The sequence below is a fragment of the Diceros bicornis genome, chromosome 5 (assembly GCF_020826845.1).
Source record: "Diceros bicornis minor isolate mBicDic1 chromosome 5, mDicBic1.mat.cur, whole genome shotgun sequence".
In the NCBI taxonomy this organism is placed as follows: domain Eukaryota; kingdom Metazoa; phylum Chordata; class Mammalia; order Perissodactyla; family Rhinocerotidae; genus Diceros; species Diceros bicornis.
The window spans coordinates 29,265,202-29,285,626 of NC_080744.1; the positions used below are offsets into that span (position 1 = coordinate 29,265,202).

Consider the following 20,425-nt stretch of genomic DNA (forward strand, 5'->3'; position numbering starts at 1 on the left):
GGTCTCCAGACAGTGGAGAGAAGACAGATAGATAATGATGTCACTTTGCAGCTGAGGCATTTAAACTTTCCCTTAGGACAGGGAGTTTGACTCATGCAGGCAAATGTATTGAAAATTTTAAAACAAGAGCTGAGTAAATCCTGCCCTATTCTGAATGAGCCCTTTGGCCCTGATTCTTTGTAAATGTACAATTCCATGCAGCTTGAACTTTGTCAGTGGACAAAATCAGTTAAATTTTGTCTTCTTTTGATATAAAGAAATCTTGAAATGAGGCAAAAAATGATTTGTCTTATATCTAATTTTTTTTCAGTGACTCCGCTCATATATAGCGATGAATGATATTCACTTCAAAATGTCAGGACACACATGCCATCAACTTAAAATAGATTTGAATCTGACACTTTTTATAGATTTGAGTGCTTTGAGCTTTGATACTATATCAGATTCTCTCCCTTTCTCTCTTGAGGTATTTCCATTAGGAGAATTTATTTTCTATCTTTTTTTTTCAGGATACCAGAAGAAAATCAACAAAGATATTCAGATAATAAATTCTTTATGTATCTTGCTATTTCCTTTTTAAAGACATTTATATTGGACCGCAGCTCATTTACAATTTGGCATTTAATCCTTTGTTTTTAGCAATGAAAAGTCACTATTATTCACTCCCTGATGATTAATTTCGTATGGTAATTTATCATGCTGCAGATATGTTTAAAATATAAGTAATTAAAGACGGTCTTAAGATGTGTGATGTATTGGAGAAGGAAATTAAAATCACCAAGCGATTCTCTTTTAAAGCTCTTCTTACTGCTGCCACACATTTCCCTTAAAATTCACTATTTGGAAGATTTTACATTAATCTACTTAAGAAATAGCCCCCAATTTTCAAAATAAAAGAAAAATGTTTAAAAAATAATTATTTACCCATATTCCAAAATTTGCCCTTATTCTCTTTAGAACACCATCACTGGAGCCGGCCCCATGGCTTAGCGGTTAAGTGTGCGCGCTCCGCTGCTGGTGGCCCGGGTTCGGATCCCGGGCACACACCGACACACCGCTTCTCCAGCCATGCTGAGGCCGCGTCCCACATACAGCAACTAGAAGGATGTGCAGCTATGACATACAACTATCTGCTGGGGCTTTGGGGGAAAAAATAAATAAATAAATAAAATTGAGAACACTGTCACTGAAGAAGATGCCTCTTTAGGAATCAAATACAACTCAGAGAAAAGAGCACAGTGACAGCTTTAACATACTGGAATCTGCAGAATTTTTTTTTTTTTTTTTTGGTGAGGAAGATTAGCCCTGAGCTAACATCTGTGCCAATCTTCCTCTATTTTGTATGTGGGACGCCTCCACAGCATGGCTGATGAGTAAAGTATATCCTCGCCCGGGATCCAAACCTGCGAACCTGGGCTGCCGTAGTGGAGCATGAGGAACTTTAACCACTTGGCCATGGGGCCAGCCCCTGCAAGAATTTTTTAACAAGATATTTTTAACTTTTTTGACTGATAGGAGAATTTTCCTTAAAAACAATTTTGAAAGAAATGGTGTATATAGAATAGTACTTACTGAACACAATCAAACAGAAAAAAAATCCCTTTTCTTGAGTGAGGTTATATTAAATAAGATAAATATATTTAGAATAATGAAGCTGTTGCAGGCTCACTAAATTAGTAATGCATAAAGTGAACTATGAACCTACTCATCTAGAAGCAAACATAACCTTCCTACTGAGCTGGTTGTGTTAAAGTAGGTTGTAGTCTTGTGGACAAAAAAATAAGAAGACAAGGAAACTGAAAGATGAGGATAAATTCTTTTTAATTTTTTAAACTAGGATTATGAAGAGATAAACTAACCTGCATTGATGATCATTTTAGTGAAACATCACGAAAAACATGGTTCCCCGCTATGGGAACTCGGTGCTTTCCAAGCAAGAGACTTCTCTTCAGAAGAAGACTGGAGAGCAGTGATGCAGAGAGCAGCCACTTACCCCTGGAGCAGCAGCAACGATGACTAGAACTGATTCTCAGACTCCGACTCAAAATCAAAATGCACAAGATTTAGCTCCATGTATTTGAGCTATAGACTACTCTTTTTGACATTAAGGAAAAAAAAAAAAAAAACCCTCACAGAAAATCTCTTAGCTGTAGGGGAAAGCATGGTAAATTAATTTCACAGATAATTTCCAACATAATTGTAAGAAGCAGTTCCTAATATATTCACCATTGAACTCCATGTGAATCTTAGTCCTCATAGAGACCAATTTGATTTTATCCTTAATTTTTTTCATACCACCTCTCTTGAAGTTGCAGATGAATAATGGAATAGACAAAGAGGGGAGAGCTTAAAGAGGAGACTAATAAAATAAGATTCCTATTTTCTCTTGGTTTCAGTTCCGCTGGATAGAGCTAGTTCCCTGATGTTTTGTTCAAAATATCTATAGAAGTCATACCATTCCTGGTGCCCCAGCCACTTTCTGAGAGGGGGAACACCTGTGGGTGACTTTGGTATCATTTAGTGCACTCATTTTGGAGAGCATGAATTCCATGATGATGTAAATACTCTGAGAGATTTTTGTTTTTTGATCCTTGAACTGAAAGAGAAACCAATATTCTTTGATAATCTCTTGAGCATATTGAATGAACAAACGTATAGGTGAATAGGCCTACCTGTGGTGTATAATAGCAGCAGTGCCCATCAGAGAAGATGTCTCCTATAAACCATGAAGCTTTCCTAGGTCATCCTGGGGATACCTAGCATGGTCACAAAGAGGAAGTCACAAAGTCACTGGCTTTAATGTGGAAGTCCTGTGTGACAGCTTCCTGCATGAATTATTTCACTTCTCTTGCACCATAAGATTCTAATGACCTATTTCCTACAGAGTGTGTTGAAACCATGTGCTGGTCTTAATTTATGTGTCATTTTAGCCACCATTGAGAATTCTCAGGTATCTTTTCATGTGATCCTATAACTTTCCATGCTTTCCCTAGGGACTTTCTTACTTGTTGCCTGGGGTTTCATTAGTATTTCTGATAAATTGGCCCATAGGGATTATTAAAAACAATGTGCTCCATCGACTCTGGGGGCACCCCCTGGTCTCCTTAAGCTTCTGTTTGTCAAACAGGCCCTGTGGTTTTGTGGCATGGGATACTCAAAGCCCTTACTTAAATGTCTTCCTGAAGGGACAGTCTTACTTGGATAATTATTATTTTTTTTTGGTGTTGAAGATTGGCCCTGAGCTAATATCTGTGCCCATCTTCCTCTATTTTGTATGTGAGGTGCTGCCAAAGCATGACTTGATGAACAGTGCATAGGTCTGAACCTGGGATCTCAACCTGCGAAACACAGGCCGCCAAACTGGAGCACGTGACTTAACCACTACGTCACTGAGCCTGCCCCAAAGAGAGTATAATTTGCTATTGCACCAAATATGTATATACTATGGAGCAGAAAGTATAATTTGTGATATTTTTTTAAAATTTTTTGTTTATTGCAGTAACATTGGTTTATAGCATTGCATAAATTTCAGGTGTACATCCTTATACTTCTATTTCTGCGTAGCTTACATCATGTTCACCACCCAAATACTAATTACAACCCATCACCACACACATGTGCCCAATAATCCCTTTTGCCCTCCTCCCTCCCCCCTTCCCCTCTGGTAACCACCAATCCAATCTCTGTCTCTAAGTGTTTGTTTATTGTTGTTATTATCTACTACTTAATGAAGGAAATCATATGGTATTTGACCTTCTCCCTCTGACTTATTTCACTTTGCATAGTACCCTCAATGTCCATCCATGTTGTCACAAATGGATGGATTTCATCGTTTCTTATGGCTGAGTAGTATTCCATTGTGTATATATACCACATCTTCAATATCCATTTGTCCCTTGATGGGCACTTGGGTTGCTTCCAAGTCTTGGATATTGTGAATAACGCTGCAATGAACACAGGGGTGCATGTATATTGGTGTTTTCAAGTTCTTTGGATAAATACCCAGCAGTGGAATAGCTGGATCATATGGTAGTTCTATCCTTAATTTTTTGAGGAATCTCCATACTGTTTTCCACAGTGGCTGCACCAGTTTGCACTCCACCAACAGTGTATGAGAGTTCCCTTCTCTCCACATCCTCTCCAACACTTGTTGTTTCCTGTCTTGTTAATTATAGCCATTCTGACGGGCGTGAGGTGATATCTCATTGTAGTTTTGATTTGCATTTCCCTGATAGTTAATGATTTTGGACATCTTTTCATGTGCCTGTTGGCCATCTCTATATCTTCTTTGGAGAAATGTCTGTTCAGGTCTTTTGCCCATTTTTTATTTGGGTTGGTAGTTTTTTTGTTGGTGAGATGCATGAGTTCTTTATATATTTTGGAGTTTAAGCCCTTATCTGATGTATGGTTTGCAAATATCTTCTCCCAATTATTAGGTTGTCTTTTTGTTTTGTTGAGGGTTTCCTTTGCTGTGCAGAACCTTTTAGTTTGATGTAGTCCCATTTATTTATTTTTTCTATCGTTTCTCTTGCCTGGTCAGACATGGTGCTTGAAAATATGTTGCTAAGACTGATGTCGAAAAGCGTACTTCCTATGTTTTCTTCTAGAAGTTTCATAGTTTCAGGTCTTACATTCAAGTCTTTAATCCATTTTCAGTTAATTTTTGTGTATGGTGTAAGGTAAGGGTCTACTTTCATTTTTTTGCATCTTGCCATCCAGTTTTCCCAACAACATTTGTTGAAGAGACTTTCTCTCCTCCATTGTAAGCTCTTGGCTCCTTTGTAGAAGATTAGCTGTCCATAGATGTGTGGGTTTATTTCTGGGCTTTTGATTCTATTCCATTGATCTGTGTGTCTGTTTTTGTGCCAGTACCATGCTGTTTTGGTTACTATAGCTTTGTAGTATATTTTGAAATCAGGGAGTGTGATACCTCCGGCTTTCTCCTTTTTTCTCAGGATTCCTTTAGCTATTCAGGGTCTTTTGTTGTTCCATATAAATTTTAGGATTCTTTGTTCTCTTTCTGTGAAAAATGTTGTTGGAACTTTGATAGGGATTGCATTGAATCTATAGATTGCTTTAGGAAGTATGGATGTCTTAACTATGTTAATTCTTCCAACCCAAGTGTATGGAATATCTTTCCATTTCTTTGTGTCTTCTTCAATTTCTTCCAGCAAAGTTTTATAGTTTTTGGTGTACAGATCTTTCACCTGTTTGGTTAAGTTTATTCCTAGGTATTTTATTCTATTTGTTGCAATGGTAAATGGGATTGTATTCTTAATTTCTCTTTCTGCTACTTCGTTGTTAGTGTATAGAAATGCAACTCATTTTTGTATGTTGATTTTGTATTCTGGAACTCTACCATATTCGTTTATTACTTCTAAAATTTTTTAGTGGATTCTTTAGGGTTTTCTATATATAAAATCATGTCATCTGCAAATAGTGACAATTTCCCTTCTTCCTTTCCAATTTGGTTCCCTTTTATTTCTTTCTCTTGCCTGATTGCTCTGGCTAGGACTTCCAGTACTATGTAAAATAGGAGTGGTGAGAGTGGGCATCCCTGCCTGGTTCCTGTTCTTAGAGGGATAGGTTTCAGTTTTTCACCATTGAGGATGATATTAGCTGTGGGTTTCTCATATATGGCCTTTATTATGTTGAGGTACTTTCCTTCTATACCCATTTTGTTCAGAGTTTTTATCATAAATGGATGCTGTGTCTTGTCAAATGCTTTCTCTGTGTCTATTGAGATGATCATGTGCTTTTTATTCTTCATTTTATTAATTTGGTGTATTACGTTGATTGATATGGAAATGTTCAACCATCCCTGCATCCCTGGAATAAATCCCACTTGATCATGGTGTATAATCCTTTTAACATATTGTTGTATGCGATTTGCTAGTATTTTGTTGAGGATTTTTGCATCAATGTTCATCAGTGATATTGGCCTATAATTTTCTTTTTTGGTGTTGTTCTTGTCTGGTTTTGGTATCAGGGTAATGTTGGCTTCGTAGAATGAGTTAGGGAACTTTCCCTTCCCCTCAATTTTTTGGAAGAGTTTGAGAAGGATAGGTATTAAGTCTTCTTTGAATGTTTGGTAGAATTCACCAGGGAAGCCATCTGGTCCTGGACTTTTATTTTTGGGGAGGGTTTTGATTACTGTTTTGATCTCCTTACTGGTGATTGGTCTATTCAAATTCTCTACTTCTTCTTGTTCCAGTTTTGGAAGGTTGTATGATTCTAAGAATTCATCCATTTCTTCCAGATTGTCGAATTGGTTTGCATATAGCTTTTCACAGTATTCTCTTATAATCTTTTGTATTTCTGAGGTGTCTGCTGTAATTTCTCCTCTTTCATTTCTGATTTTACTTATTTGAGCCTTCTCTACTTTATTCTTGATGAGTCTAGCTAAATGTTTGTCAATTTTGTTTGTCTTTTCGAAGAACCAGCTCTTGGTTTTATTAATTTTTTCTATTAATTTTTAGTCTCTATTTCATTTATTTCTGCTCTGCTTTTTATTATTTCCCTTCTTCTACTGATTTTAGGCTTTGTTTGTTCTTCTTTTTCCAGTTCCTTTAGGTGCATTGTTAGATTGTTTATTTGAGATTTTTCTTGTTTGTTGAGATAGGCCTGTATTGCCATAAACTTCCCTCTTAGAACCGCTTTTGCTGTATCCCATAAATTCTGGCATGTCGTATTTTCATTTTCATTTGTGACTTGTTTTGTGGCCTAATATGTGATCAATCCGGGAGAATGTTCCATGTGCACTTGAAAAGAACATGTATGCTTCGGTTTTTGGATGGAATGTTCTGTATGTATCTACTAGCTCCATCTGTTCAAGGCCAATGTTTCCTTATTGATCTTCTGTTTGGATGATCTATCCATTGGTGTAAGAGGAGTGTTAAAGTCCCCTACTATTATTGTGTTACTGTCTATTTCTGTTTTTATCTCTGTTAATAATTGCTTCATATTTTAAGTGCACCTACATTGGGTGCGTAGATATTTACAAGTGTTATATCCTCTTGTTGGATTGTTCCCTTGATCATTATGAAATGCCCTTGTCTCTTTTTATAGTTTTTGTTTTAAAGTCTATTTTGTCTGATATGCGTATTTCTACCCCAGCTTTCTTTTCATTGCCATTTACATGGAGTATCGTTTTCCATCCCTTCACTTTCAGTTTGTGAGTGTCTTTAGGTCTGAAGTGTGTCTCTTGTATGCAGCATATATATGGGTCTTGTTTTTTTATCCAGTCAGCCACCCTATGCCTTTTAATTGGAGCACTAGTCCATTGACGTTTAAGTAGATATTGATAAGTATGTATTACTGCCCTTTTTTAACTTTTTTTTTTTCTCAGTGTTTTAGTAGTCCTTCTCTGTTCCTTCCTTCTTCTATACAGAATTGATGGTCGCTTTAGGTTGACCTCTGTCTGAAAGCTGTACTCTTATTTAATTCCCCTCCTCCCTCCTTTTATGTTTTTGATATCATATCTAACCTCTTTTTTGTGCATTTGTATCCATTACGTTCTAATCATGGAAATAGATAATTTTTCCTATTTGTGGTCTTCTCTTTTCCCCTTAAATCAGTCCCTTTAACATTTCTTGTAGCACTGCTTTCTTGGTGACAAACTCCTTTAATTTTGGCTTGTCTGGGAAAATTTTGATCTCTCCTTCCATTTTGAATGATAACCTTGCTGGGTAGAGTATTCTTGGCTGTGGGTCTTTTCCTTTTAGCATTTTAAATATATCGTTCCACTCTCTTCTAGCCTGTAAGGTTTCTGCTGAGAAGTCAGCTGATAGCCTTATGGGGTTTCCTTTCTATGTAACTTGACATTCTCTTGCGGCTTTTAGGATTCTCTCTTTATCTTTAATTCTGGACATTTTGATTATGATGTGTCTTGGTGTGGGCCTCTTTGGGTTTATCTTGTTTGGGGCTCTCTGTGCTTCCTGTACCTGGATGTCTGTTTCCTTCCTTAGGTTAGGGAAGTTTTCATCTATTATTTCATCACATAGATTCTCTGCCCCCTTGTCTCGCTCTTCTCTTTCCAGGACACCTATAACACGGATGTTAGTGCGCTTGATGTTGTCCCAGAGGTCCCTTAGACTGTCCTCAGTCTTTTTAATTCTTTTCTCTTTTACCTGTTCACCTTGGGTAATTTCTTCTAGTCTTTCGTCCAGCTCACAGATCCGTTCTTCTGTATCCTCTACTCTGCTTTTGAGTCCCTCTAATGAATTTTTCATTTCCAGTATTGTATTTGTCATTTCTGATTGGTTCTTTTTTATATCTTCCATTTCTTTGTTGACATTCTCACTGAGTTCATCTATTCTTCTCCCCAGATCAGTGAGCATCCTTAACACTCTTAGTTTGAACTCTCTGTCAGGTAGGTTGCTCATTTCTGTTTCACTTAGTTCCTTTTCTGGGGTTTTGTCCTGTTCCCTTACTTGGAATGTATTCTTTTGCCTCCTCATTTTGCCTCTTTCCCTTTGCTTGTGTCTAAGTACTGGGTAGGTCAGCTACGTCTCCTGCTCTTGGATAGGTGACCTTATGTAAGTTATGCCTTAGGAGGCTTCCAGTGTGCTTCCCTCAGTTCTCAATCTTCCAGGGTTGACCCCTATGTGGGCTACGTGTGTCCTTCTGTTGTGGCCTGTTTGCTCTCCCTGTAGGCGCCCAGCGAGGCTGAGTTATGCTCCTGGCCAGCTGTTGTAATGCTTAGCTGCTTGTAGTTGTTGTGGGCCCTTCAATCTCTTTATCAGGTGTGGGGAGCCCCAGCACAGTTGGCTGTAAGTTCTAATACCACATTTGTGTTGCTGTATTTCTTTTAACTGAGTAGGCCCCCAGCGTGGCAGGTTGTTAGGCTCATTGCCTTACAATTGCTGTAGGCCTCTAGCCTATTAGGTCTCTTGTCAGCTCTCTGAGGATTGCAGCTGGGTGGGGCTGGCCTCAGGCACAGGAACATCCAATTGTTTCAGGCTTTGGAAGGTGGGGCAAACCTCCTATGTGGGTCTTTGAGAAGCACAAGTCTTCTGCAGATGACAAGCCCTGCCGCCCACAGGTCCACACACACAGTCAACACAGTCCTGCACTGTGTGAGCGCCCCGACCTCCCCAAGTGGACCCAGTCTCTCCACGGTGGGAGCCCCACACACACCACCACCGCCCCACACTCTCTACCCGCTCCTTGTGCACACCCTGCCCCACTCAAGTCGGCTCAGTTGCCAGGCTGCAGAGAATCCAGTCACCAATCTATGTAGGCCCACAAGTTGCCTGAGGGCTTGTTGTTGGGTGGGGCCAGTCTCTAGGGTGGGCTGCCTGCCCTGGCTGAGCTGGATTAAATCTGTGTTCTAGCAGGTGGGGCAGACCCTGGGCTAGCAGGCCTCAGGGAGAACTCCAATGGCGTCTGTGTCAGCACGCCCACACCAGGCCACAACAATGGCTGCCGCCAATGTCCCAGTCCCTGGAGAGGTCTCACCCCTCACCAAGATGCACTCGGGGCCTATTAGGTGAGTCTCTTGTCACCAAAGCACTGTGCACCTTTCTTTCTGGTAATTTTAGGATGCTTTCTGAAACGGGTGAGTTTGCGCGCGGGCCCTTTAAGAGCCAGTTTTAGTTTCTTTGTGAACCGGGTTTTCTGGGGGTGCTCCCCAATGCCTTAGTAGCAGGCACAGTCAGATATTATGCTGCTGGTCTAGATTGTGCTGGGTCCACAAAATGTCTACAGTGGGGGCGCTCCCCGGCTCAGGGCCCCGCGCCTCCACGGAGGGCTGCCTACCTGTGAGCTGCTCTCGGAGGCCGTGACGCTGGCGGCTTGTGAAGGCGGCGTTTTTCCTCTCCAGAAGGGAGTCTCTGCCTCTTCCACCTCAGTTAGGATTGTCCGTTGTTGTAGGAGTTCCTCTTATCCAGTTTTCAGTTCTGTCTCAGGGGTAATTTTTCCACGAGTAGCTGTAAATTGGCTGTGTCCATGGAAGGAGGTGAGTTCAGAGCCTGCTTACGCCGCCATCTTGACTCCGCCCCTATATAGCCTTCAGGTTATGCATTTTTAAAATGTGTTATTAAGCAATTATCATTGATGAGCTGAACTGGAACTGCTAAGAAACTGTGAAAAGTAAGTTTCTCCCTCTACTTAATTGTGACCCAGAACGTCACTTACTGAAGCCATTTTCTATTGTTGTTGTAAATAAGGAAGGTCAGAAGTGACAAATTCTACCTGTCTTTCAAACATGTCTCAGTTTTGGTTAATTCTTAATCCCAGGACTTTCTTTAGGGCATCTTTCATGTCTTTGTTTCGGAGACTATAGATAAGGGGATTTAAGAGTGGAGTCACTGCTGAGTATACCAATGTGACAATCTTCTGTATTCCTTCTGGGTGTCCTGATGTTGGGCTAACATGCGTTGCCATAAGGGTTCCATAGAATAGAGACACCACCATGAGGTGGGACCCGCATGTGGAGAAAGCTTGAGTTCAACCAGAACCAGAAAGAACGCAAAGCACAGCTCTGAGGACCAGAATGTAAGATCCCAAGATGGAGAGGAAGGGCCCAAAGGTAATCACTGATATAAAGGTGTATCAGATAAGCTCAGTGTAAGGAGCAGGGATGCAGGCTAGTGCAAACAATGGGACAGGGTCGCAGACGAAGTGGTCAATGATGTTGGGTCCACAGAAGGAAAGTTGGGAATTAAGAACAATGGGGACTAGATAACAGAGAAATCCACTCACCCAGCAAACACTGACCAGGATCACACAGAACTTTTGAGTCATGAAAGAGGGGTAATATATTGGGTGACAGATGGCCAGGTACCAATCATAAGCCATAACTGATGAGCAGAAACACTCTGTTGTACCCAGTGAAAAAAAGAAATAGAATTGGAGGAAGCCACCAGTGAAGGCGATGGTCTTTTTCTCAGAGAGGATGTTGATCAGAATGTTTGGGACAGTGGAGGAAACGTACCAGATCTCTAGGAAGGCAAAGTTTCCTAAGAAGATGTACATGGGCATGTGAAGCCACTTGTCTCGTTTCGCTGCACAGACAATAGCCCCACTGCCCAGCAGAGTCAAGAGATTGACCACCAGGATTAATGAGAATAAGAAATTCTGCATCTCCCTTTGACCAGGGAAACCCAGGAGGACAAACTCAGTCACCAAATGCATTGTGTTCTGGGATTGCAAAGCAGTGAGAGAAACAGAAGAACCAAGGAGTGAGTAATAATGAACATTTGTAGATTTTTCTAACAAATTGCTTGAAAAGGTAGGAAGTATTTTTGCATACATTATCTCATTTGATCTTCCTAATGCCCCTTCCAGCTGCAGGGAGGTGCGCTTTATGCTTTATCCTTCTCTTTTACAGATAAGGAAACTGAAATTCAGAGAGATTTAAGGGGTTTACTTAAAGGCGCAATGCCATTAACTCCCAGATACTCTGGCCCATTTGGAGATTGTATGGGAACAAACCCCACCTCATTTCAAACATTCCTGTAATGCTGAGTTTCAATAATATTTTGTCTTTTATGTTAAAATCTTCACCCTCTGGATATCCTACACACAAATATAATCTTTGGACACATCCTTTTACTTTGAAACAAAATAGAATATAAATCTGAAGCAAAAATTGCTGTTAAATTGCCTTCTTAGAGTTTCATGTGTAGTAGTCCAATAAAAAGCAGGTAAGAAGGGAACTGTGGGGTGAGATTCTTGGGCCTTTTTGCTTTTGTTGCTCTCAGGGAAGTGCTGAAGAACCCTCAGGATTCTGTAAAATGGTTTGAAACCATCTATCTACTTCCCTCTAGATCTTATTCTGCTAGGTGGCATCTGGATTTGTTGAACAATTCAGTCCATGCCCCTTTTGAGAAGCTGTCTCAAAGTATTTCTTTATGTTGACCAAATCTGTCTCCTTTATTACTTCTGCGCATTGGTCTCGAGACTCCCCTTTGTTGAAGTTACTCAAAGTAAGTCAAATTCCTCTTCCATTATGATGATAGTGGGGCGCTTAAATAACTGACAGCAGCTATAGGTCACGTGTCATAACCTATACATGATTTCTTTTGGAGGCCACCATTTTCCCTGGCATGATCCCCCTAGGCTGCACTTGGGGGGCATTATATCATGGCTGGCTCTTGAGGTACCTTGCAGCCGGGTATGTCATTTTCTCTAGTATATAAAACCATGTGCCTTTAGTTTTGCTAGGAATTAAGCCCTAAACACCATAATTTGTCTATTCATTATCTTGTTTTTACCTAAATTAAATAATGAATAGAGGGGTCACTTTAGGATGTGCTGAGACCAGAAAGATCTTTCTCATGTTGGCTAAGTTAGGAGTTGAGAGTTGAGACAGGACTAAAAACTTGGATATTTTGCCAACAACTTTCCTAAAACTATTGGTCCAGGCTCATTTCTATGTTCTAAAGTTTCCTGGTTAAATTTCAAGATATTTGGCTGGGTAAGCCACCAACAATATTATAAATTTAGTAATATATTGACTACAAATGTAGGATAATTGACCATATTATTTATTAATGTCACTGTTAAGATGCAAAATTACATACTATACCATTGATACAACCTTCAGAGAGCAAGAGTCCTACTTCTCAGTATTTGATCAGACCTGGAGTAAACTCAGAGGATAAATGTTTGATTGCCAAAGTAACTTTGGATATTTGTATAGATTAACAATATTTTTTAAATGATGAAAAAATTGTCTCTAATAAACATAATTTTAATGAAAATCTAAATTTTGTCCAAATGATTTAGTTCAACTGACTATAATTTTATGACCATAGTATGAAAATTTCTAGGAGAGTTGTAATTTCACATATAATTCCCATAGCTATACTTATATTTGCCAGACTACATGCTGTCATTTTTAGTTGGAAAATATAATTACTGGGCTTGCAATAAGAAAAAAGTTGAATGCTGAATTTAAATTGTAGCACATTATCCATCTATTTATTCATTTAGGGATTTAACAAATGTTTATTCACCATTTATTATATTCCTAGCGGTTTGCTAAGTTCTAGGGTACAACAGTAAACATGAAAAATAAAATTCCTCCCCTTTTGGAACTTCTTGTTTATAAAGCAAACAGGACTTCAACCTACATCTGTACAGTCAGTCATGTCTGTATGTGACGGAGGCTTCCTTGAACTATATGTTTCACAGCAAGCCCACCTATATGCTGTAGGCGTGAAAAAAGATATTTGTTCCAGTTACGAATAACTTAGATAAATCTATGTAGTGAGGGTAGTAGCATGATAGCAAACTTTATTTGATAGAAATGAGATATTTTGGGCTTTTTAAGACAGTAGGCAGAGACACGAGACATGAATTGACTTAGTCTAGCCCAGGCCAGGAAGTTATGGCATCAAGAAGAGAAATATAATTCCAATTCATAGTTTTTGACCTGGATCCAGACCTCATAAGTCTTAACTCCCACTTGGTCTCTTGACTTCATAATGTCCATGACTCTTTGACATTTATGCTGCAGTAAAATTTTAGTTAACTGTGGAATACAGGATCAAAGAAAGATGGATAAATGAACTTCACAGGTAATTTGAAATCTCACTGCATACCTTTCTACCGCCTCCACTGCCAAAGTACATCTCTTAGTAGCTCAAATGGTGAATTCAAATCCACCTTTTTCATCTTTCTATTCACCTCAAGTGATAAAAGAAGTGAGTTGAAGAAAAGAGGAGGAACAAGGAGCCTGGACAATCAGTATGAACTGATAAGGAAGCCAGATCCTCCTCCATAACCCCAACCACTTGCTCAAGATTTAAGCCACTTGCCCAAGGAAGAGCACTTTTAAACTTATAAGTGCAGGAATTCTTCTTACTTTAAATGTTTATATTTTTAAGGTTAACCTGTAGATAAATCCAAAGAACAGGAGAGTCTGCTAGCCTGCTCTTTCTCAGTTTCCACTTGCTAACAACTCTGAAAAAACAACAACCTGCTTTAATTGACCCTTCTGAAGGGTGTTTGTCAGTCAAAATTTAGATATTAGAAACAAAGTGGCACCAGACTCAGGCTGCATTCTAACTGAAGGAAATTTAATCCCTCTCCAAAATATCCAAGACATCTGAGGACTATTTTCCCTAAGTGAGTTGTATAGTGGGAGCTCTGTGATACCAGAGTGAGCCCTTATTGTGACTGTATGACCCCGAGCAGTCCTCAGAGTGTGCTGGGAGAAGAGAACCACAGGGCCTAACGCGTTGTTCCTACAAAGAACAAAGGAACACGGCATTAACAGATTTAGGAAGAAGCAGCATGCTCTTTGCATCTGACAGCAGTGGCTGTGCAGGAGCAGTGATGCACTGATGCAGGCAGACTTTCCTTACATACCTGATGGCGTTTCTGGCTCCAAGGGGAAGATGTGAGAGAAATTCTAGGCACAAGGCTGTCCTTGTCACACAATCTAAAAGCTCATTCATGGATTGGGAGCAGTGTTGGTGGCTCCAGAGACTTGCTTCCTTTAGTATTCTGAGCCAAGTGAAATGTATTTTTCATGTCAGTGATTATTAATGTTTACAAGTCTCCCTGAATAGGATCCACAGCTCCCCAGTGTGCTCGCTGGGAGGCACCTAGTTCCCTGTGCATGTATCTCTGTGTTTGCACCTAATCCCACCTATATTAGTTTATATTTCCTCCAGTGGTCTGACTAGTGGACATAGAGGTCGGGATAAATATCCAAGAGAGGCCAGGGAAAGTTTCCTGTTTGTGGAGATGTCCTTCCTCTAAGGAACTGATCTGCCTGGGGAGTAGGGTGGGAGAGAGGAGTGAGAGGGACAGGTTAATGGGAGAGAAGAGAAGGAGAAAGAATGTGTGTGTGTGTGTGTGTGATCTTCTCTCCAAAGTAGATCTACTTTATTCTTGGTCCCTAACCTGTAAGCACTTAAATTAAAAGAAAAAAATTATTTTCTTACGTAGTTTACTTTATGTTGTTATATTTAACATAAGGTAAAGGGTCTCCTTTTCCAATTTTAAGTATAGCTTGAACACTTTTGTTTAAAAAAATTTAGTTTTCTGTAAAAGCAGATTTGTAATGTTGTTGACTTGCATGATGCAATATTAGTGAAAATGAAAGTTTAGCACTGAAATGGCTCAGAGGTGGGAATTATGAGTTTTTTAAATTGATATCAGGTGAAGAGGAACAAACAAGATGAGGCAGAGAACCTGAAGGGGAGATGAATTCAATCATAGCAAGAGCTCAAGTAGAGAACATTATTGAGTTTAGGAGAGAGGCTGTGTAAGGACAGAGCAGGTTCTCAAAAATGTACTCCCTGGACCAGCAGTGTTCACATCACTTGAGAAATTGTTAAAATGCAAGTTCTCAGGCTACACTCTGACCTAGTGAGTCAGAAACTCTGAGTGTGGAGCCCAACACTCTGTTTTAACAGACTTTCCATGTGTTACTGATGCATGCTGCAATTTGAGAACCACTGTGTAGATGATAGAGCATTAGAGTCTGTGTTAAGGATGGGTATGTTTGAAACAGCTTCTAAGTTTGGAAGGGATTTCAGTAGGATTGGAAAGTAATTGGGCATGGTTTGGACACACGGTTAAGAATGATATTTGTAGTGATAATTGGCACTTGCAGCTGAGCTATAGGTGATGTTGTACTTGTAAAAGCAGGATTGGATTTAAGCATCTGGGAGGCTTTGGAAAGAGAGCTGGAATGGGCAGGGAAATGGTGGAGAAGATTATTCAGGCATCATATGAAAGGGAGTGACATGGGTGGTAGCAGAGTTGAACCTAAAGAGAAGGTGTTGTGGTAATATGTAGAAAACTAGGACACAGAAATTCTAGGTCCTAGCTTGAGTGTTTTCACTTATTAACTGTAAGAGCTTGATGAGCTCATTTCTTTAAATATTAGCTACATACTCACTTTTGTACCCCATAGGGCTGATATGAGAATAAAATGAGATAATAGATATGAAAATATTTTGTAAATGTCTATATAATCATAATATGATGAAATGTGGTTCAAGAGCCCCAGGAGTAGATTCCTATCTTTCAACTGTCTCTTAAGATTGTTATGAAAACATCATTTTAGAATTAGAATTTCTTTATTAGGGTCTAAGAGGACTTTCTATTCCTCTTGTGCAAAGTAGCTACATAGCTTTCTACCCTCCCCAAATATATATTCATGGACAGATTACAAACATACGAATTCTTTTAAAAAGAAACAAATTTTTTATTTGACAACTAGAAATAGGAATTTTAAAATGGCAATGCCTCTCTCTAGTCTATTGTCAAGAAAAAATCATGGGAATGACCCTTTTATAATATAAATGGGACCATGTTACTTCTCTGTCAAAACTTTCCAAAGGCTTCTCATCTCATGCAGAGTTAAATATTCTTACTATTTGCCTGCACAATTTGGCCCTCTGTTCATCCTCTTTGACTTCATCTCCAATACTCTTCCCTTTAATCACTCTACTCCAGCAAACCAACCTTGCTGTTTTTTGAACACAATCCTGCCTTAGGATCTTCTAGACAACTTGCTTCCCTCTGCCTGGAATGCTCTTCCCTCAACCATCTATATGGCTGAGTCCCTCATCTTCTTCAAGGTTTGGCTTAAAGGATGCTTTCTTAGTGTGGCCTTCCATGATCATCCTATTTAAAATTTCTGCCCTTTCTCCCACACTTCCTGTCATCTTCCCCCTTTCTCCGTAGTGCTTACCACTTTCTGACATACTGTGTATTTTACTTTTTTTTTTTTTATTGTCTGTCCCACAGTAGAAAGTAAACTCCAAATGGATAGTGGTTTTTGACCATTTTGGTCATAGTGTGTCTTTAGTACCTAGAAGAGTGCCTAGAACATAGTAAATGTTCAATAAATCTTTGTTGAAAGAATTACTACTATTTTACCTGATGTTAAAACATATATAAATTATATAAGCATGAAACTTTGTCTGTGTCTAACCTGGAAGATTCTCAACTATAAAGAGCCAAGGGGTTAGGAAAGTTGTTCTGTTGCTAAATCTTTTAGGTATGTATCCATTAGGCATTTAAATTAGATTCTTTATTCATTTTTTAAAATATTATACTGTCTTAAGAAATGCCTTGAGTACACCAATGACGATCCACCTGGGATAACTGCTCTTGTTCTACCTTCTACCCCCATGACCCATTAATTAACAGTATGAAACAGCATAGATATAATGCTCTCGTATTACTATGTACTGGAGTTATCCAAGTTGAAAATATTGTTGTTACATTTGGAATGTACTATGAACCAACTATGCTTTAGCTGTGTCCAGGTTAGTTGAAGAATAAAACATTGAGGGACTGCACTGAAAAATATCTTCTTTAAAGTGTCCATTGGAGAATTAGCAGCAGTAAATCAAGCCTTCCTTAATTAATCTTCTATGTCTGGACAATGGTTTGCTTGGTCTTATGTAGATTTGTTTATGTTCATTTTATCCTCAGGACTTTCTTCAGGGCAGCCTTCATTTCCTTGTTTCGTAAACAGTAAATCAGAGGGTTTAAGCAGGGAGTCACCACCGAGTAGAACAGAGTCATAATCTTCTGCATTTCCGCTGGGTTATCAGCTGTGGGGCTCCCATACATTGCCAAAAGGGCCCCAAAGAATAAGCACACCACCGTCAGATGTGATCCGCAGGTAGAAAAGGCCTTCTGCCGGCCAGCTGCTGAAGGGGCTTTTAACACAGCTATCAGTAAAAGGGAATAAGAGCTAAGGATGTACAGGAGAGTGAGGATGATAATGAGGAAGTTAAGGACATAGAAGACAATCTCAGTGACAGGAGCCGGGGCACAGGACAGAGACATCAGTGGGTCCATGTCACACATGAAGTGATCGATGGAGTTGGGCCCACAGAAAGGCAATTGAGAGAGCTGTACAGTAGAGACAGAGTAACTAAGGAACCCAAATACCCAGCAAAGAGACATCAAGATATAGCAGAGTTGTTGGGTCATGACTGTCGGGTAGTGCAATGGGCGGCAGATAGCGAGGTACCGATCATATGCCATGATGCAGAGGAAAAATGCCTCAGTTGTACCAAGGGAAGTAAAAAAATATAACTGGAGGAAACAGCCAACAAAAGAGATGGATTTTGTCTCTGAGCAGAAATTGGCTAGCATACTGGGCACAGTGGAGGTAATGTACCAGATTTCAAGGAAAGCAAAGTTCCCTAGGAGAATATACATCGGGGTATGGAGCCGTTGGTCCAACCTCACAGCACAGACAATGATCCCATTTCCCAACATGGTAAATATGTAGATCCCAAAGAACAGGGCAAAGAGGAACCTTTGCAACTCCTGACAACCAGGGAAGCCTAGGAGGACAAACTCAGTCACAGTGCTTGTCGCTGAGCTGTTCATGAATCCCAGGGCTGCAGAGAACACAGAAAACATCATTATACAAGCTGTTTGTTTCCTGAAAAACATATAGGAAACCTATGCAAAGTAAATATGGTGGCTATTTGGCAATTAGTTTGGAATAACCCATCCATTAACTCCTAGCTCTTATTTAAAAGCCACCAATCAATCATCCTGGTGATCCCAAATCTCAGTAAACTTGGGTTCATAACAATGGAATATGTACATTATTTGGATTTTCTTTATCCATGGGTTAAGTTAAAAAGCATCGTCTTTTTCTTTTGAAATTTTGGAAACTCAGAAGCACTGTCCTCTATGAAAGGCAGAAAAGTGGTTATCAGTTTGTATTTCTTTTTCCCCACTCACAGTTAATTATTTCTAATAGAATAGGTTTTAGCCTGACTTAATTTTTTTAGCCAAGAATTAGGAGTGCAATAACTATTTTTTTTGACATCTCTCTCTAAGTAGAAAATACTTGACATATTTCTCATATATTCCAGAGCTGTGTGTGTCTGTTATGTACTCTGAGTTGTTCATATCAGAATATTTTCTCTCATGTTAGTGAATTATAAGTCTCAGCATAGAAACCAAGAGGAGTGGTCATAGTAATATTTTTCCGGGAAGTAGAGAATTAATAGTTACCTCAGAATATTCCTTGCATTGACTTTATACTTTTATTTTAAACTCTCCTAATTTGTCAACTGAATGTCCTCTATCCTAAACAAATGAAATGTTTTTAATCATTATACCATAAATCTCTCATTAAAATAAACAATTTGTTTCAAAATATATGGTTCAGCTACTTAAAAGGATTCACTCCTACGTTGTCTATGTATCGCAGATGATGAGTTTCAACATTTCTAACTGCAATCTCACCTGCCCACCTTCAGGAAACTCAGAATCGTAATAAGCTGGGAAATGTCAATTACCAAATGTCAAATAGCAAAACAAAAAAGCACACATTACATAGGTCTAAATGTTGCAAATGGTCAATTATTCTTATTGAACATAAATGATATTTTCTTTTCTTTCGTTTCAGTTATACACAAATTATATGTAAAAAATGTTCAATAAGGCTTTTCTAAATGCAAAGATATTTTTTAATGTTAAGCTACTCAGGACAGCATTTTAAAAAATCTAAAATGCTCATGTCTTGTTATTTCAATTTTTTATTTTATTTTTTTTGGTGAGAAAGATTAGCCTTGAGCTAACATCTGTTGCCAATCCTCCTCTTTTTGTTAAGGAAGATTGGCCCTGAGCTAACATCTATGCCCACCTTCCTCCATTTTATACGTGGGACACCTGCCACAGCATGGCTGGATAAGCGTGCGCAAGTCCGTGCCCGGGATCAGAACCCGTGAACCCTGGGCCGCCGAAGTGAACTCAACCACTACACCACCAGGCCGGCCCCTATTTCAGTTTTTTAATGCTGCAAATGCTATAAATACTACATTTACCTTACCAAAATAAAATTTGCTTCCTAAATAAAAATATATATTTTTTGTTTTTTATAATTAAGAACATGAAAGTATAAAACAGACTAAAAAGAATCCTCTTCCCAGAATAAGCAAATTTTAACTCTTTGGGAAATTGTATTCCACTCTTCTTTAAAAGTTAAAATAGGATTTTTCAAAACGTGCTGTTTCATAACCTGTCTTTTAACTTAATGTATTTCAGTCTTTTTTCCACGTCAAAAATATAGCTCTATGCTATCAATTCAATGACTGCGTTGTCTTCCATAGACTTAATCAATTCCCTAGTGAGAGATTTAGACTGTTATCAATGTTTTGTATTATAATAAGCACTGTGTTAATATTCTTAAACGTATATCTTAATATACTTGACCCATAAAATAAGCTTATAATGATATAAAACAAAAATAATTAAATGAACCAATGTATTATTCCTAGTTTTGATGATGAAAATTTTAGATATCCTTTTGATACCTACCATTTACTAAAGTCATCAAGTCAAACTCTTTATATATAATGAAAATTCCTGCTTAATATTTCCATAGACTGTCATATATGTATCTACTAGAGCATGCGCCATAATAACTAAATCACGTGTTTCTGTGTTCCCCTCTAGATTGAAAACTATACTTCAT

General features: G+C 38.9%; 1 protein-coding gene and 1 pseudogene across 1 annotated transcript; both read right to left on the reverse strand.

Annotated features, from left to right (window-relative positions):
- Positions 1-10,212: 10,212 nt before the first annotated feature.
- LOC131405863 (olfactory receptor 11H6-like) lies at positions 10,213-11,187 on the reverse strand (annotated as a pseudogene).
- Positions 11,188-17,394: 6,207 nt separating this feature from the next.
- Positions 17,395-18,452, reverse strand: LOC131405844 (olfactory receptor 11H4-like). Its single transcript, XM_058541086.1, is given in 2 exon segments — positions 17,395-18,362; positions 18,365-18,452. Coding segments are annotated over 2 exon segments (1,056 nt in total).
- Positions 18,453-20,425: the final 1,973 nt, after the last annotated feature.